This window comes from Temnothorax americanus, unplaced genomic scaffold (assembly GCF_048541705.1).
Source record: "Temnothorax americanus isolate GAGA-0224 unplaced genomic scaffold, ASM4854170v1 Scaffold6, whole genome shotgun sequence".
NCBI lineage: Eukaryota > Metazoa > Arthropoda > Insecta > Hymenoptera > Formicidae > Temnothorax > Temnothorax americanus.
In genome coordinates, this window is record NW_027509751.1 from 6,369,134 (window position 1) to 6,393,170 (window position 24,037).

At 38.2% G+C, this 24,037-nt stretch overlaps 3 protein-coding genes and 1 pseudogene across 6 annotated transcripts in view; 1 reads left to right on the forward strand and 3 right to left on the reverse strand.

Annotated features, from left to right (window-relative positions):
* Positions 1-8,821: 8,821 nt before the first annotated feature.
* On the reverse strand, positions 8,822-11,052 carry LOC143905108 (uncharacterized; annotated as a pseudogene).
* Positions 11,053-11,168: 116 nt separating this feature from the next.
* On the forward strand, positions 11,169-14,528 carry LOC143905268 (uncharacterized). Its single transcript, XM_077420573.1, has 8 exons — positions 11,169-11,508; positions 12,150-12,322; positions 12,390-12,499; positions 12,599-13,066; positions 13,144-13,204; positions 13,290-13,464; positions 13,539-13,716; positions 14,038-14,528. Exons 1-8 carry the CDS (start codon positions 11,218-11,220, stop codon positions 14,298-14,300), a joined length of 1,719 nt encoding a protein of 572 aa, XP_077276699.1. The 5' UTR covers positions 11,169-11,217; the 3' UTR covers positions 14,301-14,528.
* Positions 14,529-14,855: 327 nt separating this feature from the next.
* On the reverse strand, positions 14,856-17,225 carry LOC143905285 (uncharacterized). 2 transcript variants are annotated; one of them, XM_077420608.1, is made up of 6 exons: positions 17,010-17,225; positions 16,775-16,892; positions 16,385-16,426; positions 15,998-16,299; positions 15,675-15,823; positions 14,856-15,583 (listed from the first exon to the last, which is right to left on the reverse strand). In XM_077420608.1, exons 2-6 carry the CDS (start codon positions 16,880-16,882, stop codon positions 15,411-15,413), a joined length of 774 nt encoding a protein of 257 aa, XP_077276734.1. In that variant the 5' UTR covers positions 16,883-16,892; positions 17,010-17,225; the 3' UTR covers positions 14,856-15,410. The 2 variants fall into 2 exon arrangements, with proteins under 2 accessions (XP_077276734.1, XP_077276735.1); XM_077420609.1 differs by having other exon boundaries at positions 15,998-16,233; positions 17,010-17,222.
* Positions 17,226-21,022: 3,797 nt separating this feature from the next.
* LOC143905263 (fibroblast growth factor receptor homolog 1) overlaps positions 21,023-24,037 on the reverse strand; it is a 37,772-nt gene continuing 34,757 nt past the window's right edge. For all 3 annotated transcript variants that reach the window (XM_077420562.1, XM_077420561.1, XM_077420563.1), the window contains 5 exons: positions 23,534-24,028; positions 22,938-23,436; positions 22,685-22,825; positions 22,486-22,591; positions 21,023-22,398 (listed from right to left, as the gene is read on the reverse strand). In XM_077420562.1, the coding sequence (XP_077276688.1) occupies positions 22,294-22,398; positions 22,486-22,591; positions 22,685-22,825; positions 22,938-23,436; positions 23,534-24,028 (1,346 nt within the window). In that variant the 3' untranslated portion in view covers positions 21,023-22,293. The remainder of the gene's footprint in view (positions 22,399-22,485; positions 22,592-22,684; positions 22,826-22,937; positions 23,437-23,533; positions 24,029-24,037) is intronic.

The window sequence follows — 24,037 nt, forward strand, 5'->3', positions numbered from 1 at the left end:
TTTTTTGCGAATCGAATTTTTGTGAGCTACATTTGCTCTTTGTGTCAAAAATAAGAAAAGAAAACAATATTAAAATACATATATAAATCTTTACTCCTGACTTTTATCGCGAGCTCTATACATATATATATTAATCTCGTAATTTTTTAGAAACGAGTAAAAAGATGATAACACGACTGCAACTTCGATCTACACACACTGCAGGATTTTTAATTTGAGTATATATTATAGTTTCGGAGTGTCGTCCATTTCTATTAGTGCAGATAACTTTAATCTCTCGGCGGCGGTTTAATTTACTTTTTATCTTTTCTTTTGGCTATAATCGTCAAGACAATATACGACCTTGATTAAAATGAAAAATAGACGAAGCCATCATGGGTCGCATCTGACGACGTTATAATTATCATTAGAAAGTTAAATCGAAGCTTAGGCAAAAAGGGAGGACGAGAATAAAAGAAAAAAGAAAAAAAATGACGCTGATTCACACGATTCGACGTTCTGTCATGCCGTTCGACGGCGAAAGATGAAAGAGGCGCGACAGATTTATCGTCTGACAAGACAGATTCAGCTATCGATCGTGATACGGGGTCGCGCCTATATGTATACATATAATCTATTACGAGGTTAGGCGGAAATGGCGATTCTCGATGTCAAAAACTATTTAAATCGGCGAAAGTATTAGCATAGCATGTTAGGCAAGGAGGTTGACGGAGGTATACTAAGCGAGGGTGATGCCTCCCCACATTGCCTCCGCTCAGTCACGCTGTTATTGGTCAGAGCGCGGGAGCCTCTGACCCCTCTAAGCATACCGCCAGCGCTCTGATTGGCCGTGGGAGGAGCATCTGCGCCGCGAGCCGTTCCAATGGCGACGGGTAATAAGTGGGGGTAGGCGTGCCGCTGTTCGAATACCTCTGCAACCTCCTTGCTCAACATGCTTCCCGCGTAACAGGAGCGATTTCTGAGGAATTACAAACGACTGCAAACTCGTTTTGCCGCTGCGCGCTGTTCGAATACCTCCTGCAACTTCCTCGCTCAACATGCTTCCCGCGTAACAAAAGCGATTTCTGAGGAATTCTCGCTTTCCTCATAACCCAAAACCCAAAACCCAAAACCCAAATTTCTCACATTTTTATGATCTTTCAAGCGTCTACGTCTCGACGAATACATTATATATATTTCTCGCTATTACTTAATAATAATTATTAAAATATTGTGTTATTAATAACATTTGTTTATTAAAAGACACGGTAGTATCTTATGCCAAGTGCACAGCGATATGTACATATGTATGTATAATTTACGCGCACGCAAAATGTAGCAACATATTTTGTAAGATTAGCAATAAAACGATAACAAATTAACATCAACTGTAATATGAACATGTTTTCTTCAAACAACGAATCATTCCTTAAATACTTTAATAAAAGGATCTGTTTCATTGATTAATAAACACAAATTAAAAATATTGCTAATTTACGATTTTTTATAAAACTTTTATGGACAGGACAACTTTGTTCAAATCTATTTCATCGGTATATTAAAAATTGCATTTTTGTTTTATTTAAAAAATATAATAACATTCTATTAGTAATTATCGTAAAATTTAGACAAAATACATAAAAAATATTAACATTACAATGTTAGTGCTAATAAATGGTATGCATGCTCAAAGATTTAAAAATAATACGTTTCGAAACATTAGTGAATAAAGTAAACCAGTGAAAAAAAAACGAAGTGTTCTAAATCAGCGTACGGAATTAAATAAATGTTATACAAAGTGCCGTAATGTTTACATTGATATATGCTTTTTAAGTTAAAGCATCATGCTTTTTTGAATAAAATTAGACAAATAAGATTTTTAGAATGCTGTTGCATAATGCTATAGCGAACGAGAAAGAGGTAACGACGAATGCTGTCGGGCGGTATAGTTGGAAAAAGAAAAACTCTGAAATGCGGATGAACCTTTTATCGTCTAATCTTATTCGAGATAGCATGATTCGCATTAATTAAAGGGTACATAGCGATATTAAAATAAACGTATTTCTCGAGATCGTCTAGTATCGTTTGTCATCGCATTTCGGAATTTCTATCTTCCCGTCGAGCGCTGCCCGACGGCATTCGGCGCTATTACCTGCTCTTTCTCGTGTACTAGCATTATACAACAACATTCTAAAACCTTTTATCGTTTAATCTTGTTCGTGAGAGCATGCTTCGCATTAAAGGATACATATAGCAGTGATAAAATGAACGTATTTTTCGAGATTTCTTTAGTGACGTTTGCCACATTTTCGATCGCTCTAGCTTTCTCGCCGAGCGAACTATATACAACGGCATTCGTAGCTCCTTTCTCTCGTTGGTTAGCATTATGCAACAACATTTTAAAACCTTTTATCATTTAATCATATTTGAGAGAGCATGACTCGTATTAAAGAATACATTACAATGTTGAAATAAACGTATTTCTCATCGAGATATAATACATTATATGTTCAATGTCATTTGTCGCATTTTCGGCGCGCCGAATTTCTCGCTGAATAAAAACAACGGTAGCGTTGTCGTGCACACCACGCGCCGGCATTTCCGGACTTGGCGATCTAGGTCAAGGCCAATTTAGAAAGTAGATCAATAATGTACAACAGCTGTTCGTCGAAAGTAGGTCAAGGCCATGTGTCGCTGGGCTTGGCGCGAGAAAAAAGTCTTCCCTTTCGTTTATCGCAAGTATCTGGGCTATAATACCACCCAAGATATAGAGATGATTCGAAAAGGACTGTTTAGTTTATACTCTGCGCTATTGAAATATCTCAATTTATTTTACTAACAATTACGTCTTTCCGTTTATTTAACATGATAAAACGCGCGCACGCCAGGAAAATCGGGCGCCAAATGATTTCTGATGACCTTCATAAAACGCTTAAGTATATATCTCGGCAACCGTAAATGATAGAAAAATGATTAAAAAAAGACTTTGTACTTTCTACTTTGCCCTATTAGTATTACACAATTATATTACTCGCAATTATGTACTTTCGTTTATTAAAAGCAATAAAGCGCGCGCGTGCCGTAAAGATCGGGCGCCAAATGATTTATGACTTTCATAAAATACTTATATCTCGGCAACCGTAAATGATAGAAAAATGATTAAAGAAAGACTTTGTACTTTATACTTTGCCCTATTGGAATTACTCAATTATATTACTCGCAATTATGTATATTTCGTTTATTAAAACAATAATAAAGCGTACGCGGGCCGTAAAGATCGAGCGCCAAATGATTTATGACTTTCATAAAATACTTATATCTCGGCAACCGTAAATGATAGAAAAATGATTAAAGAAAGACTTTGTACTTTATACTTTGCCCTATTGGAATTACTCAATTATATTACTCGCAATTATGTATATACTTTCGTTTATTAAAGCAATAATAAAGCGTACGCGGGCCGTAAAGATCGAGCGCCAAATCATTTATGACTTTTATAAAACACTTATCTCGGTAACCGTAAATGATAGAAAGATGATTAAAGAAAGACTTTGTACTTTATACTTTGCCCTATTGGAATTACTCAATTATATTACTCGCAATTATGTACTTTCGTTTATTAAAGCAATAAAGCGCGAGCTGGCCAAAAGAATAATCGCGCGCCTGATGATCGCTATTCATCATTTTCATTAAACGTTTATATCTCGGTACTCGTAAAAGCCAAAAAAAGATGATTCAAAAAGCGCTGTTTAAATCGTGCTCTACTCTATTAGAATTGCTCACTTTTATTATTGGCAATTATTTGTTTCCGTTTATTAATAAAGTAGGCCTCTTGCTATACGTGCTATATTATAGTCATGTGACTGCTTTGTAGGTTTTCACGTTCAGAAATATATTTCAGGCAATTTTTGCTAAGGGAAAAATAATTTTATGACGCATGGTGTAAAATTTCATACGTGACAAAGTATGTTACTTTTTCCAAATTATGTGATTTTTTTCATTTGACTCCGTTTTGATCGGCTGATCATGCGAGTCGTCGAGAAAGGTTACGTACAAGTGAGGTTACATCTCCTTTTTGATTGAATTTTGACAATTACTGAGAAAGGGTTTCAAAACGCATGACAGGGGTGTCAATCACTATATCCACGTCGGCTAAGAAAGACGAGCCTCATAACCTGCAACTACAGTGATTAGCCAGCGGCGTTGCCAAGTCTTCCCAACCTCACCTCGACCCAAAAAATGTCTGCTCGATTACCGCATTTTCACTAAAATAAACTTAAAAATTAGCAGCGAAATCTCCGGTAAACTATATATTTTATGGTTGCATCGAATTCTTCGAAATCTAATGTACAAAAACACTACAAAATGATATTAGTCTTTTTCTCTCATTTTTAAGGGTCCGTTCTTATCAGTGTATATAGGTGATTTTTGTGAATTTTTTGTGGAGAAAGTAAACAAAATAAATTATTCTATATTTTTGGATTATATTTATGATACTTTTAAGTAATTATACAAATTTTTTCAGCCCATTTGGCAAAGCGGAATATACTGGGCAACGGCGCACCTGGCGCAAAATAGGTTGCTCAATGGCGGAAGTCCTCCAGGTCGTAAAATGTGTCTGATGAAACATCGAATCAATCGATTTTCCTGTTCAATACAAGTGTCCCTTCGAGATCATTCTCAAAGCAATGTAGAATTTATTTTCAGTTAAGTAGAATTGTTCCTCTTTTATTTAGTTTGAAAATAAGCAAAAATAGATTGACTCGTTTTATTAGAATACTTAAGTATTTAATACAAAAATTTTTGTAAACTCATCGATTTGTTATATATTTACAAAATGTATTTTCTGCTCTAAATTTTTTCTTATATATATTTTATGAATATTTTAGATATATATACTCCACGAGATCACATTAAAGATTTTCTTATAATACCAAAATGCAACGAAAAGAAGGAAACTATACGAATGCCGTCGCTCGCGCTTGGCGCGAAGATAGACGGTCCGAATAAGTGTGACAAACGACACCTAAACAAATCTCGAGAAATACATTCATTTTATCTTATTATTGCTATGTATCCTTTAATGCGAAGTATGCTCTCTCGAACAAGATTAGACGATAAAGAGTTATACAATGCTGTTGCATAATGCTAGCCAACGAGAAGAAGGAGCTATACGCATGCCGTATGCTGTTTCGCTCGGCGAGAAAATCGGGAGCGTCGAAACGTGACAAACAACACAAAACAAATCTCGAAAAATACATTTATCTCGTCATTGTTATGTATCCTTTAACGTGAAATATGCTCTCTCGAACAACATTAAACGATAAAAAGTTTTAGAATATCGTTGCATAATGCTAGGTAACGAGAAAAAGGTAGGGTCGAGTGCCGTCGGGCGGCGCGGCGCTCGGGAAGACAAAAGGTCCGAGATATGTATACATATACGACGAATGACACAAGAGGAATCTTGAGAAATTCGTTAATTTTATCATTGTTATCTATTCTTTAATATGAGACATGCTTTATCGAACAAAGTTAAATGATATAAAAGGTTCTAGAATAATTGTTTCATAATTCTAGATTCTAGCCAACGCGGCAACGAGAGAAAAGAGCGACGAATGCCGTCGCCCGATACTAAACAAGTTTCAAAAAATATATGTATATACGTTGACGCACAACGCTTATTGTTTCGCAAACTTTTTAATATTTATAAAATAATTAGAAATTTTTTAGCAAAGTAATGTAAGTTAATACCTGCTGTTTTGCGAAAAACACGTATATTACGGGTCTTCTCCATTCGCTAGTTTAGCGTGAAAAATGAATTGGAGCGTTATTGCGTGCACCACATACGCGTCAATTATTTGTAATTTAAACGAATATAATTAATAATAATAATAATAATAATAACAAAAGTTTCATATTTTTATGTTAGGTTAAAATTAAACAATAGAAGAATTTGTTCACGTATCGTAGAGATGCACAAAAGATCATGAAAATAGTTGAAAGTACGTATCCTAAGAGATTAAGCGAAAATGGCGGAGATTCTTGGTGTCGAAAACACCGTTTAAATCGGCAAAGGTATCAGTATAGCATGTTAGGCAAGGAAGTTGACGGAGGTATTCTAAACGAGGGTGTTGCCTCCCCACATTGCCTCCGCTTAGTCACGCTGCTATTGGCTAGAGCGCTACTGCCCCTTCTATGCATACCTGCTAGCGCTCTGATTGGCCGTAGGCTGGGCATCCGCGCCGTGGCCGCCGCGGCGCCGTATACCGACGGTGATGGGTAATAAGTGGGGGTAGGCGTGCCGCTGCTCGAATATCTACTGCACCTTCCTTGCTCATCATGTTTTCCGCGTAACAGGAGCGATTTCTGAGAAATTAAAAACGACTCTAAACTCGAGATTCTCGCTTTTCTTATAACGTAAAATTTTTTTCATAATTTTTATGATCTTTCAAGCGTACGAATACACAATACAATATGTTTCTCGCTACTATATTTAATAGTAATTTATATTATATTAATATAAATTGTTTATTAAATTTGTAATGTAATAATTTTATTAATTACATTTGTTTAACAAGAGACACGGTAGTGTTATGTTCCAAGTGTATGTATACATAGAGATATGAATGTATAATTCACGCGTACGCAACATGTAGGGACGAATATCGCAAAATTAGCAATAAAGACGAAAACAAATTGGAATTAACTGGTGGGGAATGGGGGGTGAGGGAGTAATGAATAATGTTCTCTTCGAACTATGAAATATATACCTTTAAGTTTTTAGTAAACAGTTTGTTTTATTAATTAATAAACACAAATAAAAAATATTGCAGGTACTTAATGATAATCACTAATCACTAATATCTCAGCAATGATTATCGTCAGATCTTTGTCAAAATACATTAGAAATTAATAATACAATGTTTATTCCAATTAACAGCATGCTTCTTAATATAAGGCATGATCTCTTGAACAAGATTTAACGATAAAGAATTTTAAAACGCATATTGCTCTAACCAACAAATCAATAAATTCTTATATCGCAGCAATCACTACATATACATATAAACATCATTCAACAGCGACATGAAATACTTTGTACCGCGCGCCGTTCCGATGTGGCGATGGGTAATAAGTGGGGGTAGGCGTGCTGCTCTGCTGGAATACCTCTACTGCACCCTCCTTGCTCATCATGCTTCCCGCGTAACACAGGAGCGATTTCTGAGGAATTTTACGGATAGACGGGGGCGCGCGCCGGCGTTCGCGGACTCGGTGATCTAGGTCAAGGCCAATTTAGAAAGTAGTAGTAGATCAAATAATGTAACAGCTGTTCGTCGAAAGTAGGTCAAGGCCATGTGTCGCTGGCTTGGCGCGAGAAAAAAAAGTCTTCCCTTTCGTTTATCGCAAATATCTGGGCAACCACCCAAGATATTGAGATGATTCAAAAAGGACTGTTTAGTTTATACTCTGCGCTCTGTTGGAATATCTCGATTTTGTTACCAACAATTACGCCCTTCTGTTTATTTAACATGATAAAGCGCGCACGCGGGCCGTAAAGATCGGGCGCCAAATCATTTATGACTTTCATAAAACACTTATTATATCTCGGCAACCGTAAATGATAAAAAGATGCCATGATTAAAAAAAGACTTTGTACTTTATATACTTTGCCGTATTGGTATTACTCAATTATATTACTCGCAATTGTGTACTTTCGTTTATTAAAGCAACAAAGCGCACGCGGGCCGTAAAGATGCGCGCGGGCGCCAAATAATTTCTGACTTTTATAAAACCCTTATATATCTCGGCAATCGTAAAAGACAGAAAGATGATTCAAAAAGCACTGTTTAGATCGTGCTCTATTACTCTATTAGAAATGCTCACTTTTATTATTGGCAATTATTTGTTTCCGTTTAAAGACGAGAAAGCGCGCAAAATCTCAACGATTCGGGCGCCGAGCGATTTCTTATTTTCATTAAACGCTTATATCTCGGCAACCACCACAGATATAAACATTGTTCAAAAACGACATAAAATATCGTAATTATATAGCGCTAATGTGATTGCAATATCATTAATAATACATCTCACATTAGGGAGGAAGCTGTGACAGCGTAAACGACGCTGCTTTGGAAGCAGATCACTCGCTACTTAAAACGACTTAAAATAAAATCAGCTTTAAAAATCAGCTGCTACTAAAAGCACCAAAATATTTACGACAGACGTTACCGCGTGCACGCCGGCATTTACGGACTCGGGGATCTAGATCTATATGTATAATTTGGATAAGCGTACAGGTGAAATCAATGGGTACGATTTTGCTTTTATTTAGATTAGAAATACTTTTGATAGTAAATATACAATTATAGAAAAAATACTTGTATACATACTGAACATAAACAAATGTATCATCACCATAATACATCTGCACCAGAGTCAATTAGTCCTCATCGCTTTCTTCAAGTATAATTCGAAAAGTAGCCAGATAGAAGAAGGCAGTTGAGACGTACTAAAATAATAGGTACAATAATTTTAATTTAGACGTTTAAAATAATTATGTTATATGACAAAAGGGAGATTATAAACATTCTGTATATAGATAATAATATACAATAATTTAAATAGCATATGCAAAGTAAATTAATTAGAAAAAAAGATAGGAACTTTTTTTCTTGTGAAAAACATATTAACATTATAGACATATATGAATTTTTATAAATAATTATTGTGCGGGATAACAGGCACGATGTTATCTCCAGCATACGCATCTATATATCAATTAAGTAATACAGAAATAGTGCTACGATTAATAACAACAAAATATTGTAATAAAATCCATGACTCACTGCGAGGCATAATAATTAGGTACATTTACAGCTATAAATTGTTGATGGGCACGCAATAGAGTGTGTAAAAAGTTCTTTTGAAAATCAACTTTCCCGTTATACCACATGGAATCATACGCTGCGTGTGCAACATTAGAGCTTTAGAATATTAATTTTTAAAAGTATCGAGCTTTGTTTTACGATCTATACATTATATAGATATTATAAACGTAACTTACTGCACTTAGCAGATGTGGTCAGCTGGCCACGCACACAAATATACTTTTGCGAGAGATGAAATAAAGAAGATTAAGAACGTAGATTTTACTGACATTGGTTGTCGCTGTTAAAAGACAGGATTGTAACGATATGTTCTGTTGAAATGTTCTTTAAATTAACATATTCGAATTATGGGACTAAATAAACTATCTTGCAGAAATAATGAGAAAACTGTATTACAAAAGTTTTACGTGCAGATGCTTACGTTATAGGAGCAAAAAATTGAAAAATATCAGGTATAATATTTATATCTACTTTTCGTTAACTAAAATGAACCTTTTTACTTACGCTAAGAAAAGTGCAACCAGTAAAAATAATAACTATCGCGTATGGCTAACGACGCTAACATTACATATCGAATAGAAAGGGTAACCTTTCTTCCATACCTATAAATAAATATATGAAAGAGATATATATATTTCTATGAAAATCTTGCAGTTAACGTTGATGTAAGAATTAATTAAATGTTACTTATGCCTCGACTTATGCTTTTTTTAACAATAAATATTGTTTAATAATAAAAAAAAATTTTTTTTATATCAGAATCAGTTATATTAACACATTTTATAAACCGCATACAAGAATGATTAATTATACCAATATATCTCAGAATATTAATAGATAAATATATATAAAGATGGATTAATTAATTTTCTACTTAAACTTAAATTAGAACTTTTTATTGACTTAATATAAAATATTATTATAAATTGCAATTCTCCAACCATTTATATATATATAATAGAATGGAAATTTTTTAATATTAAAAAAATTTTGTTAAGATAATATTACTTTATATTGTATATACACACTGATTACTCTCTTATAGAGAGAAAATATATATGGATAATAAAGCAAAAATATCTAGAAAATTTAAATAAATTGAACGTAATGCTTTTTAATTATTATTTACCATAGTAACTCTTGATGTTCTTCTAATACATGCACGCAACTCGGTAAATTTCGTGACGGCTCGGAACCGCAACAGAAGTGCGATAAAAATATTTGCGCATACCTGCGTGTAACTTTGATATACAGAGTGATATGTGACGTAGATAAATTATAATCTTTAATAGTTGATAGTCCACGCGGAAAATGGATATTCTATGTCGATGGGAAAAGGATGGGGTTCTACATACAGGTCTTGACGAAAATATACACGTTTGATATATTTTGAAATACAATAAAATTTATTAACTTGCTTTAAATAATTGCAGTAAAACAAAAAATTAAAAATAGACGAAGCCATCATGGGTCGCATCTGACGACGTTAATTATCATTGCTTATGCAAAAAGGGAGAGCGAGAATGAAAGAAAACAAGTCAAAAAAATAGTGCAAATTATAAATTTGCACTTGGCTTCCTCATAGAGGAAGTTGATGTCTTAAGATCACGGTCTTACATACAGGTCTCTCAACTCTGATGTGTGTATGTGCCAAATTTACCGAAATTTCTATAACTCCAGAACTAATTAACCAAATCTTAACGAATTGTATATGAAATAGGGGTAGAATTTTCCGGGGAGTACTATAGAGTGTATAGTTTTTTGTTACCGATTTTCTGGAAACCGTTTTTTTTTATTTTTCTAATTCTTGAGTAAAAAAATTTGACGAAGCAAAAAGAACCCCTTGATTATTAGCAATTTTTATTAATTCTATATATTCTTCAGTTTTTTTTCTACCCCTATTTTATATATAATTCGTTAAGATTTGGTTGATTAGTTCTGGAGTTATAGAAATTTCGGTAAATTTGGCGCATACATACACACATACACACACACATACCGACATTTTTTAAAACAGCGATTTTTCAACGTTTTAGAACATTCTGAACACATTGGCAAAAGCAACTAAAAAAAAATTTTTTTTACGAAAACAAAGCTTCCTCTATGAGGAAGCAAAAGAAAAAAAATGACGCTGATTCACACGATTCGACGTTCTGTCATGCCGTTCGACGGCGAAAGATGGAAGAGGCGCGACAGATTTATCGTCTGACAAGACAGATTCAGCTATCGATCGTGATACGGGTCGCGCCTATATACATATAAAACATATATGGGCGCGACAGCGCGCGCAACTTGGCTCTAGGGCTAGGGCTCCACTCGGACGATCCAGTATGATGCACAAGCAGAAACGATGTTGGACGGAACGCGGCGGGTCGTGCCCTTAATCCTCGTCGTCTCGATCCTCCACCGTGCGTGCGGCGACAACGCGATCAGGGCGAGCGAGAAGCGTCACGGCGGCGCGAACGACTATCAGATGTGCCTCGAGAGCTTCGACATCCACAAGGACAAGATCATCCGGACCCAGGACTCCCGCGATATGGGCGCCAAGTACTTGAACGTGTTGGACGTCGACTCCAGACTGGATTGCCTGAAATATTGCTGCGAGACTGAACGCTGCGACGTGTTCATCTTCGAGGAAAAGGTAATACATGCCTAATCGACAGGATGATTCTGAATGACTTTATAAAAAAATTAAATAGGAAGGAGGGAGTGCCCTACTGTGTATCTTAAGATAGGCAACATTAGGGTCTGAGAACCCCGCTTAAAGAGATATAGGCTTGGACATATAAGAGCCTGGAGAGTAGGCAACTCATCATACACGTCCGCTGACTGATTGTCAATCGTATCTCCGTCGTCCAGAGGAGACCATGTTGATACAACAAGCTCCATTTGACAAGAGACGCTGTCGAGGTTTGAAGTGCACAGCATACAGATGGAGGACTACACCTTTGCAGAGCTAGCAGACATGCATCTTGTTTTTGGAGAAGTTTGTAGCGATGTTCTTGCTGTTGAAGAGCTTTACGGGGAACGATCTTCCAACAGGCATCATCTGTCAAGACATAAATGTTGGCTCCACTCTCACATGGTTGCGCAAGTGGATATCTCCTTAAAGTGGCTTCGCAGACCGTAAACTGCTTATGTCAAAATAGTCAGTAGGACACTTTCTCCTTCCTGTTTAATTTTTGTAAGATCATTCAGAATCATCTTGTATAAATGATACAAGATAAAGCGTTGCCACGTTACAGGATCGATGTTTCATCTCGATTGTTTCGTCTCTTACAGAAACCGAGCAGCTGTTATCTTTTCCAGTGTGGCCCGCTGCACGATTTCAAGTGCAAGTTTACGAGGCACGCCAATTATACCAGTGCGGTGCGCACCAGTTATCCTATACAGAATGTACAAGTGGAAGAGGAAGTGAGGATATCTCAGCAGGAGCACGAGTTAAAATCTCTCAGGTACTTATCTATGATTCCTTATTTCCTTTATCGATTTCGGGACTAATTAAATGTTCTCGTGCCTCAGGAAAAATAACGAAATCACGTCGGATTACGGATTCACGGAAACTCCGGTCAAATCTGTAGTCACGCAAATAGCAAAAGTGATACTAACTACGTCAGCACCGGTAAAACCAGGTATGATGTTATTCTAAACGTTAGGAGTGTCTGAGTGTTATAAATAATAGAAGAATTTACAGATCGATATTAATATAAATCTTTTGTCGTTAATAATAGCTTGCTCCAGAAATCAGTACGAGTGTCGTTCATCCGGAGATTGCATAGCCATTTATAATGTTTGCGACGGTATCCCGCAATGTGCGGACGGCTCCGACGAAGCAGCAGATCTCGTATGTCCCACGGAGAAACCGACGGTTCCTCCAATAATACAGGCGCCTCGTCCGCCCGCCGATATCCTCCGGTATCAGCAAGCGATCGACCAGCGTAAGCCTCTTCCCCCGTTCTACCCCAGGCCGGAGATCAATCCTAAAGCTTGGGATATATCGAATCTGGCCCATCAAATGTCACAGCCGCAAAATATGATATATCCCGACCAACCGGTAGAGGTGCCGCAAATGCATACGAATTACGGATCATCGGGATACCATCCGCCTGAGTGGAATTATCCGCCTCTATATGAGCCAAATAAGGATCCCTATGTCCCTGCTAATACTATTCGTGAACAACATATGAATCCTTATGAACGTATGTAAAATATAAATTCTTTTGCCATACATAATCGTCATTGGATTGAATCATATGGAATGTGAATATGTTTCCAGAACAACCACATATATTTAATCACAAAGGTCCGAGCGTCATAGGAAACGATGAAGCGGATAGGTAATTCAAAATATTGTCCTTGTAATTATTACATTAAACTAACGAATAATTAGACTCTAATTTGTGTTTTGTAATATTACGTTAGGGGATCGTATATGGATTCCAAACATCCATATTCTCCACATTTTCCATTGTCAAACAAAGCAGTTTGGCAAGAAAATCCCGTGCAATTTTCACCATCTGTTGCACCGAACTCTCAACATAAACAGGCCAATGATGTGGGAAATCTTGCAATAATTACGACGACGCCCGCTTGTGATGTAAGTACGTCTCTCGGCAATTGGAGTTATTACAGAATCTTGAAAATTTTGGTAAATAATAATTTCGTTAATAGACTTCGGAGGAACATAAAAATGAATTAACGAATGAGAATAAGGAACCTGTAAAGAAGGAAGAAAAAGCCAATAAATATGTGACGACACATGTGAAGACGAGCAAACAAATCACTGAAAAACCAACTTTATCAGCAAGTGAGATTGTTGTTAAACATAATCATGTAAAAGAAGCGAAAGGTAAATGTAGTTATATATATATATATATATATATATATATATATATATATATATATAAACTTACTATAATATTAAAGAAGGAAAAAATGTATACTATTTTATTTTAGATAATCGTATCTTACTATCTTTTATTTATAAGTAAATTATAGAAATTAATTTTTGTTAATGTGCGTATAAGTGTGGTTCCATGCAAATGATATAACTATGTTTAAAAATCATCCTCCTTAGTAATTTTTATACATTCTTAAAGTTTTAAATCTTTTTTAACATCTTCTACAATGCATTTATTTAATTTTTATTATAACACGGTTTTTCTTTCAGATCATGAAACTGTGATTGTAATCGAAGAGCGCCCAAAGGCACATGAGAGAACCGACGTTATCGCGGAACATCTTCAAATAATCGAAAATGACGTTTTAAAGCCTAAAGGTGCCGTAGTGTCGTTATCATTGGGACTTATCGCGACCGCGATCACGGCTGCTTTAATTGTTTGCCGATTGCGAGTAGTAAAACGGCGTGGACGATGCGGGCATGGACCTTTTGCGCACGATGCCGATTATTTAGTTAACGGAATGTATTTATAAGTAAATACGAATTGCTTATATAAATTTAGCCGCAATCTAGTCATTTTAATGTATTTATCATATTTTCGTATCAGGTTATATTTCCATGATTACGATCTCTTTAAACGAATTGTGTCATTCTCTAAAGCTGAAACTTTGTTAGCTATGCTTATTCGCTTTACATAAAATTGCAAGTGTTTTTGTGATTATTGATAGCGTTTTGATATAAAAATGCAAAAAGCAAATTTATGAATTATTGTTATATTATTACTGATTTTTCTCTATACACATTATATTTATTCTTATTATTTTAAATATCTTTTGCGATAAAACCTTGCAAAAGTGTTTTGAATTGTAATATAGTTAATTATGAACAAAATTTTAATTGATACATATGATAGAGTTAGATAAAAGTATGTATATACATTATTATTACATGAAAAATCTTTTATGCCTTATCTTACTCAGAAATATTCACTAGAAAATGAAACATTTATCTTAATATAAATATTATTTTATAAATTTATGCAATTTCAATAAAAAAAAATTAAAAACAATAAAATAATAAAAAACTGATAAATGACCATTATTTTATTTATTAACAGAGTCCGAGATATTCTATAAGATATTCTCGTTTAAAAATAGTCTTCTAATATATCAAAAAACTTATTTAGTAACAATAGAACATTGCGATCATCTTACACCATAATACGCAGCACACGCTTTCATTGTAAAATTAATCTCGTCGAGCATAATCAAGCAATAATCAAGAGGAATACTCCTCAACCATTTCTTTAATTATACAATATTTTGTTCAAGTATACAATTTTTCAAATTATGTATCGTCTACATGTGTATAACACATAAACAATGTGTATAAATAATATAAAAAAAAGTTTCCTATCTTTTATATTCAACTGTTTTCTTAGTTTTCTTGCTTATAACTCAATAATTAAGTTGATAAAGAATGAATTACCACAAGTACTGATTCTGTTTCATCACGTACATAGGATAAATGACGTGTCAATAATGCATCATGAAACATCCATAACGAAAATCCAACATTCCCTCCATGTTCCTTCGACTTTGCACAATCTCTTTTAAAAGTACATATTAAATTTCGATTCACCACTATGTACGCGTATTAGCTGCGGCGTTTTGTTGGGCTCGGATGAATTCTGGGTAATCGATATAGCCGTCGTTATTACTGTCGTCCATGCTAAGTATCGGATCTATCAATTGCACTAATTCCTCATCCTTGAACAATTTATCGCCGTGCGTACGAGAATCCGGGCTACCTTGTTCTACGGATACAATGGAAATACTTACAAATTCAGTTGCGCAAGAAAACATACGTAAAAAGAGAGACTGCTGATGGATTTAGTTCGTGCGTACCGTGCCAATGTATAAGCGATTTGATCAACTCACAACCGTCCAACTTATTGTTATTATCTGCATCGTGCATCTTGAAATAGTGAAACTGCAGCTCCTGATCCGTCATCTTGCTGGTATCTATTGGAACGTCAGCGTGCTCGGCGATGTGTCTGATAGAAAAAAAGAAATACACTGTCATTTGTATATTGGAAGGCTTTATAGCAACAAATTGTTGGTGCCTTATCTTTGGCTTGATTGCAATAAAGATAAAAAAAATAACAATAATAATAAAAGAAGCTAAATAATTGAATTTTTACGTAAACCCGTATCCAGATGATACCTACTCTTTCTCATGAGCTATGTTGGCGGTATTAAGTAACTGAGGTTGCCCATGACCATGCCCATGCGGTTGTTGAATCTGAGGCTGACCAGGAATTTGTTGTTGCATGGGCACTTGCTGTTGCATGGGTACTTGCTGTTGCATGGGTACTTGCTGTTGCACAGGTACCTGCTGTTGCACAGGTACTTGCTGCATCGACGCTTGCTGAAGGGGAACCTGTTGCTGCGCTGGTACTTGATACTTGGGCAGAGTTTTATTATGCCAGACATTAATTAAATCGGAACTCGTTCTTAACTTAAACATATACTAAAGAAAAAAAGCCAACAGCGAAGATAAGATGTAGCGGTATCGAAGATAATCGTGTGACTGAGACGTAATCAAGCAAATTTACCTGTTGCTGCGGCACGTGCTGCGCATGTTGCGGCATTTGTTGCTGAAACAGAGAAGTAGGCAATTATAAAATAACGTACATCGGAGTACCGTTAACGACAGCTGTTTATAAACAATGTTGAATACTTCAACGCGAGAATTTTTTTATGCCAGTATAATTCTGCTATACATTTAGATGTCAAAAACCTGGACAATAACAAACTTGACGCTTACTCGCCGGTAAATAAAACGTGACCGAACGATTTTTCATAGAGTACCTACAACGTCGGAAATCGAACTTGACGGAATTATACCGGCTTCGCTTCGAATTGACTTCCACGTCATACGCCGGGAAGCGACCACGTTGAACCATATGTTGAGCAACGTCGTTGGGGAAAAAAGCGCGAGTTACCTGCTGATAATGCTGAGGCGGTACGCCGGGCGGAACTCGTTGCGCCTGGACGAGGATGTATTTGCATCCGAACGACCCGATTATCAGCACGCACAGCGTCCAATGCATCTTCGTTACGCTGTATCGAGAAAAAAGGAAACAACGTATGTACATTAGTCGTGGGCTCCGGGACGTGTCGGCGAACGCTCTCGCGCTCGTCCACGTTGCCACGCTCGGCGAGATCGTGAAAAGGTACCTCTCGTTTACGCTAGGAAATGTCCAGGTAGCTTGTCATCTGCGTGAACGTTTCGTTCATCGACCGCCACGAGGTTACGAGCGAGCCGCCGTTCGCGAGCCACGTCCACGTCTCAGGAAAACCGTACGATGTGCCGAAACAACGCTTGACCACGCCGACTGACACACTGACAGTGACGTGGACGCGTGACGTGTTGGACGTTGGACTGTTGTGGACAGATGCCGCGCGGTTTCGTTCCACCATGGAAAAGGCACGTAACGAAGATCGTTTCCAGAGGAGAACCTGCGAAGGTGGACATTGCCGCGTGTTTAGCATTAAAAGATTAAGGGGATCCTAAAGTGAAGGCTGAACTTCCTCGACGTCGGTAATGTCAACATTTCTAATCCCGTTTTCTATGTCATATATCTATATCTGTCCTTGTCTAACGAGAGGCATCTCAGGCATCTGTTCTTGTTTCGCGTGCCGCGCCATCTCTCGCTACACGCAAGTCAACCTGAATGTGCTTTTGCACATATAAAAGTTTATTTAAACTAATCTTTTTTTCTAGGCTTTCAATCTTGGATCTAATTGCACGATATTGTTCTTAAATGTTGTCCCTAGGTCATGCCGGTCTAATTTTGTGGATATTTATTGTGGAATTTTTGTACAAAGCAAATATTAATACTATTATTCAACTAACCAATAGCCTCATGGGACTAACCAATCAGAATGATTCCGAGATTCCGTCCTGCATGGGGAGGCACCCTTATATTACATGGAGCACACGTTGCGCGGAAAAGCGGAACAGTATAGTGAGGGTGCCATTACATGGAGCGCGGAAACGCGGAAACGCGGAAACGCGGAAGCGCGGAAGACAAAATTTACTAGATTTCCGTCGATCCGTTCCGTCTGTTTTGAATGCCTTAATATTACATGGAGCATATTTTGAGCGGAAAAGCGGAACGGAGAATTATAAAATATTAATTTTTAACGGTATTTATTGATTAAAATGCTTGTATTCAATAGATAAGCTGAAAAGATAAGCATATTAATAAAAATTGCAATGAATTAAGTGAACACAATTTTAAGAAATGAATACAAATGTCTATTTGTCACTATACTGTTCCGCTTTTCCGCGCAAATTGTGCTCCATGTAATATAAGGAGAAACAAACTCGCGGAACGAACGCGTCAAAATCCGTTGTCAACGCGGATACAGTATACTCAATCAAATTTCGGAGCTGTTTAATCACATTGAAAAAAAAAGCTTTTACACATACTCTTCGATTACTTTATTATTTAATAAAAGTGGCAGTATAATATTATAGATCCAAACATCATGTTGATGGTTATTATGAAGTATATCTTATATGCAAGCCAGGGTACATACATAGGCTGCGTTAAGTACTGGCAGTGAATATCGAAACGCAGCCATACATACATACACGATAATAGCGGATTCCGCTTTTCCGTTCAAACGTGCGGGACTCAACTCGCGGAAACGCGGAATCTAGTTACTATTCTGTTCCGCGCTTCCGCGTTTCCGCGTTTCCGCGCTCCATGTAATGGCACCCTGACAAATAGACATTTGTATTCATTTCTTAAAATTGTGTTCACTTAATTCATTGCAATTTTTATTAATATGCTTATCTCTTTTCAGCTTATCTATCGAATACAAGCATTTTAATCAATAAATATCGTTAAAAATTAATATTTTATAATTCTCCGTTCCGCTTTTCCGCTCAAAATATGCTCCATGTAATAAAGGCATTCAAAACAGACGGAACGGATCGACGGAAATCTAGTAAATTTTGTCTTCCGCGCTTCCGCGTTTTCGCGTTTCCGCGCTCCATCTAATGGCACCCCCACAGTCGCCGCCGCACAGTCGGGCGAGAGGTCGAACGCGATTGGGTCGCGAGTCAAGCCCCCGAATCCGGCCAATCACGTTCGGCCGCTCCGAGCCGCCGGGTCGCCGCGCGGCCGATTATTTTGTGGTCTCGCCCTCGCCATTTGTTTCCGTCAACGCTCGGAACTCGGAACACTTTTACTTGCGGAAGTCAGCTATCGTTCTCCAGATGAATTTCACACATCGGTATGAAGTGTTTGCGCTCCGCGCGCCCGTCGCCGTGCTCCGTCCGTGCTATTGGTGCTCTGTGTGTGTGTGTTACTCGGAACGCGCTTATTGTTTCCGCGATTGGCACTCCTGCTCCTCGTTTCGCGGGTCGCGGGAGCAATCGCCTGCGCGAGCACGTCCCGTATACGCGTTCATTAATTTCCGAGCGTGTTAAATGTTTGTCCGGAATTAACGTATCGCGCGAATCGCTCGCTCGAGACGGAGATACCGGAGGCGGAGACGCGGCGAGGCGAAGTCGGCGACGGGCGAAGGTACGTACGGCAATTGCGAACGATTGACTTTCGCCGTGATGTTCGCCGGCGATAATCGTGGCGCTCGTCTCGCCATATTTTTGTAGATTCGAATGCAGCATTTCATTTATCGCGTGTCTCTCTCCGCGCTTTGAACGCAGTGCCGGAATTGTCTCCGATTCTCTCCGGGAAAATGAGGGCTGAGAGCGATTCGAATAACGGAACGCGCCGCGATACGTCGCCCGTTTCGCGAATATGCGTCATATTCTCGTGGATCTCGCGTCGCGTAAATTGGCGGTCGGCAATCACGATTCTTCGTCGCGCAAATTAATAACGCAGTTTCGCTTTCGCGAGATTTACGAGTTCGATACCGTACTGCGCGCGCTGTATTTAATTTCAATAGCGTTATCTTTGATTAATCAACGGCGCGCGTCTGCGTGTCTCTTTATCAATCGTCCGCTCGATTTGCGTAGTATCGCGGCAAGTATTATTGTTTCATTAATTTATTTAATGTAAAAGAAGACAATTATTAATTACGTTGCAATTTTATTCCAATTCTTGGTAGCCTGTCTATCCACGTTTATATATCGATAACTTGATTTTATAATACGTGCTTTTATATTGCATAGTAAAGTACTTCCTTCCCCACGAGTACGACCTTGGCGAGGTGGGAAGGCCCAGTTGCTTGGATAAAAATCTAAAGACGGGGAAGCTAAACGTACCCTCGTCCGCCGATTTAATCGAATAAACGAACCGCAGCCGGTTCGTCGCGTTTGCTTCGGGAGTGCCGTTCAAGTACGCGGACTAAAAGGACTTTTTCAAACGGGAGTGCCGTACAGTATCGCGCGAGAAAGACTTTTACTGAAATTACTCCGCGCGCGCGCGTGTAGTTTATTATCCGCGAGTGTTTCTCGCGAGTGTCCTGTGCGGCGAGAGGAAGAGGCCTGACGTCCTGAGAGGAGGAGGAGGTCCGAGAGAGACATCGGGCACCGACGGAGCAACCTTGGGGTAAGCATCATCTCTTAGCTACATAAAATTTATAATTTGTTTCCCTTTATTCGAATTGTTTTATTTCGATAAGTTAAAAGTAATTAAAGACAAAGAAATTATCTAAGATTTTAGTCTCTTGTAAAGATTTTTTTCAGTAAATAACTAATTATTGCTAAATATCTTATTAAAAGACGAATTATAGAGACGCGTAAAAATTATCTTTTGAAATGTTGATTATTTTGAGCGTTTTTTAAATTTGAATCTTGTTCGTATGTTACAGTATCATCGTAGCTACGTGGCTGCATAACTCCGTCCGTTGTGCATCGAGTTGGTGAGTCAAAAAAAATTTTTTTTATTGTTTTATATTATTTACGTATATCTATATATCTACGGTTCGATCTCTATCAAAAGCTAAATTTAATTAATATTTCATTGTCAGTTGAAGTAACACGCAGTCCATTGGAAGGAAAATAAAATTTAGATGTTTATATAGAATGCAAAAATAAAGACGCTCGATATTTTCTTATTTTTTTACTTCTTTTCAAGTCTATTTTTGGATTAATATTATTAGAATAAAAATTATAGCGTTATATAAAGTAGAAATGGATTTATTATCAACACGCTCGATATTTTTTCGACGAGGAAATTCGGGACTTTGGGATGTAATAAAAAGGTGCGAAATATTATTTTATTTTGATAAAAATTGAGATGAGATTTATATTGTGATGACGATTCCTTTACACAGTTTATACATAAAATCTATGTACCTCATCAGGTAAACGCTAATTTACTTGTCTTTACTCTACTTTCGGATAACAAATAATTATTAAATAAACTCTCATATGTACAAGTCACGAATTATAAAACTACCCTCTAATGCGTAAATCCGTTATTGTCACTTTTTACAAAAAGGGTCGCTCGAACGATGTAACTTAAGATTACGTAAAAAAAGAAAGATCCTGAAGACGCGTATATATACTTGAAGGACACTGATATACGAGAAATAAATTATCTATCTCTAAGCGCCTTTCTCCCGTTTATACACATATATGTATTAATATCGCGATCGATACTAATGCAGCTATAAAACTTATAGCGATACTTTGGACTTTCTTCTCGAAACGATGCTCGCTTCTTTTCACGATTCGATCTTTTACGTGTCTGAACCGTCTTTGCCTTTTTTTTTTACAAAACACTACTACAAAACTTGCTGCCCGCTATAGAAAATCTACGATCGCCATCCGCTAATGCTAGCCGCGTAAAAACGCTAAGTCTACCAGCTACTATAATACAGAAAAACATACAATTTCCACAGTTGACTAGTTACGCATTATCATGTTCTCTCGTCTGATATCCGTTCGTATGATCTACGCGATCCAGCATGTGGGCGAATATCTCCGTCACGATAACATCTCTTCGTTTGTCGTTCGATACCTTTGCAAGGCACTTATTCATGGCACAATTATTACATCTACGTATAAGGTCTGTATAAACGATATACAAATTCGCTTTTTGTGTTCAAGGGCGCGGCAAAAGATAGTGTCCTTTCAGTTTCCGCTCGTCGCTCGTTTCTTCGCGTTGATCCTAAATCTGGCGTATGTCAAAATTCGCGATAAACAATAGCGACACAGGGTTGTTATTAGGTTTCGTCGATACGCAAATAACACTGACATACGCTAACGCTTCATGAATAACGCACTCTTCTTAATTCTACGCGCTACACAGGTCAATACTGATTTATTTTATTTGGCGTGTTCGCTTGTTTCAGTCGGTTATCCTCCGCGTATGATCTCTTACCACGCTCAGACTCCTCATCTCTTTGTTATTTATCGTATTTCACTCCGCTCGCTCTTGCCGATAGTTTATTACGCTCGCGAGTCGGCTGGAGTTATCTCGGTTACCTCATCGTCTACGCGAGATCTAAGTGATGTTCCTCGCAACGAGTACACGACTCACAGCAGATATGGAAATTTCTCTTCGCCTTCCTCTTCCGTCTCGCTGGACTCTTGACTGGACGGAGGCGTGTCCAACTGGGGCAGGCCGAGATCCAGATATTCCTAATGTCGAAGAAGCATATGTTAAGATCAAGACTGCCGCTACAAAAATCCTGCTTTATTTATCGACATGCGGATATCGCGACTCACCTCGTTCGCCGTTATCGTTAATATTCTGTCGAGATCGACGACCAGTTCTTCAAAGTTCGGCCTTTCGCCCGGTTGATAACTCCAACAGTCTCTCATGAGCATATATCTATAAGCAAGGAATCGAGGAGTATATTCTCTCGAAAATGAAACGTATATCGAGTGCGTTATGTAGGCAGATTGCGTATAAAGCATGCCTTACATTTCGATCGAGCAGCAGGGCGGCTTCTCCATTCGATGGCCCGATCGAAGTAGCTGGAATAATTTCTCGACCGACGGCACGGACGGATAAGGCGTGCCGCCCAGCGTCATAATCTCCCACAACAGAATCCCGTACGACCATCTGGAAGAAATAAAAAATGTTACGGGATAAAGATAAACGCGAAAAAATTAAGTCGAAATAATTAAATAAAATTCTCTGTTGGAGGAGAGAATTATTATTCTTGGACACTCACACGTCGGACTGAGTGGTGTAAATACGGTGAAACAGAGCCTCTGGGGCCATCCACTTCACCGGCAACCGTCCGTCCGTTGTCTTTCTGTAGTAATCGTGGCAATGAATGTCCCTGGCGAGACCGAAGTCAGCGATCTTCAGCACGTATTCGTCGCTGACGAGGACATTCCTGGCCGCCAAGTCTCTGTGTATACACCTCCTACTGGCCAGGTACTCCATCCCACGCGCCACTTGGTACGCGAACGAGACCAGATCCTTCTGCGTGAGGGTCCTTCGTTCCTTCGGCTCTTGTCCGATAGCCGGTTCGTATCCCGCGGTGGGTCTGTGATCTCGGAGGAAGTCTCGTAGATTGCCGTGAGGAGCGAACTCCACTACGACGTATAGAGGACCGTTCTGAGTACAGGCACCCAGCAAATTGATAATGTTCACGTGCTTGCCGATCATCTTCATCATCTCCATCTCCGAAACCAGATCCATCATCTCGGTGTCCGTGTGACCCTCTGTTGACACACGAGAATATAGATATTTATAAAATATAAGATACACCTTTCTTCTTCTCTTCTATGCAATCGCAATCGTATATTTTTATTTGCTCACCTTTCAACATTTTTACCGCTACGACGCTGGGTATTCCGGGTTTACCGGTGTTCGTCTCAGCCCTGACGACCTTGCCGAAGGCTCCTTCGCCTAAGGTATTTCCAAATGTGAAATATTCCCTCGGCAATTCCCAAGCGCTGTCCAGTGGCAGCTCGTACTCGGACACGTTGTCGCTGGTGTTGTCCTCGGCGATGACGGTGGACTTTTGTTTCTCGATCTTCACCACCGGCATAAGCAGCTCCCCTTCTGCGTTCTGCGCGTTCACCAATTTCTGCTTCTCCACGATCACCTTCTTGGTCCATTGCGTGACGACCGCTGCTCGCGCCGTTTCTATCGCGAGCAGCTTCTTCATCTTCTCGCGTTTCAGTCGATGGAAGATGTATATCACTACGACGACACCCACGGCAAAGAATATGCATAGAATGCCCGCTAGAACGTTCACTAGGATCTGCGGCTTCGCGGCTAGCGGTACTCTCTGCTCGTCAGAGTCCAGTGCTGAATAAA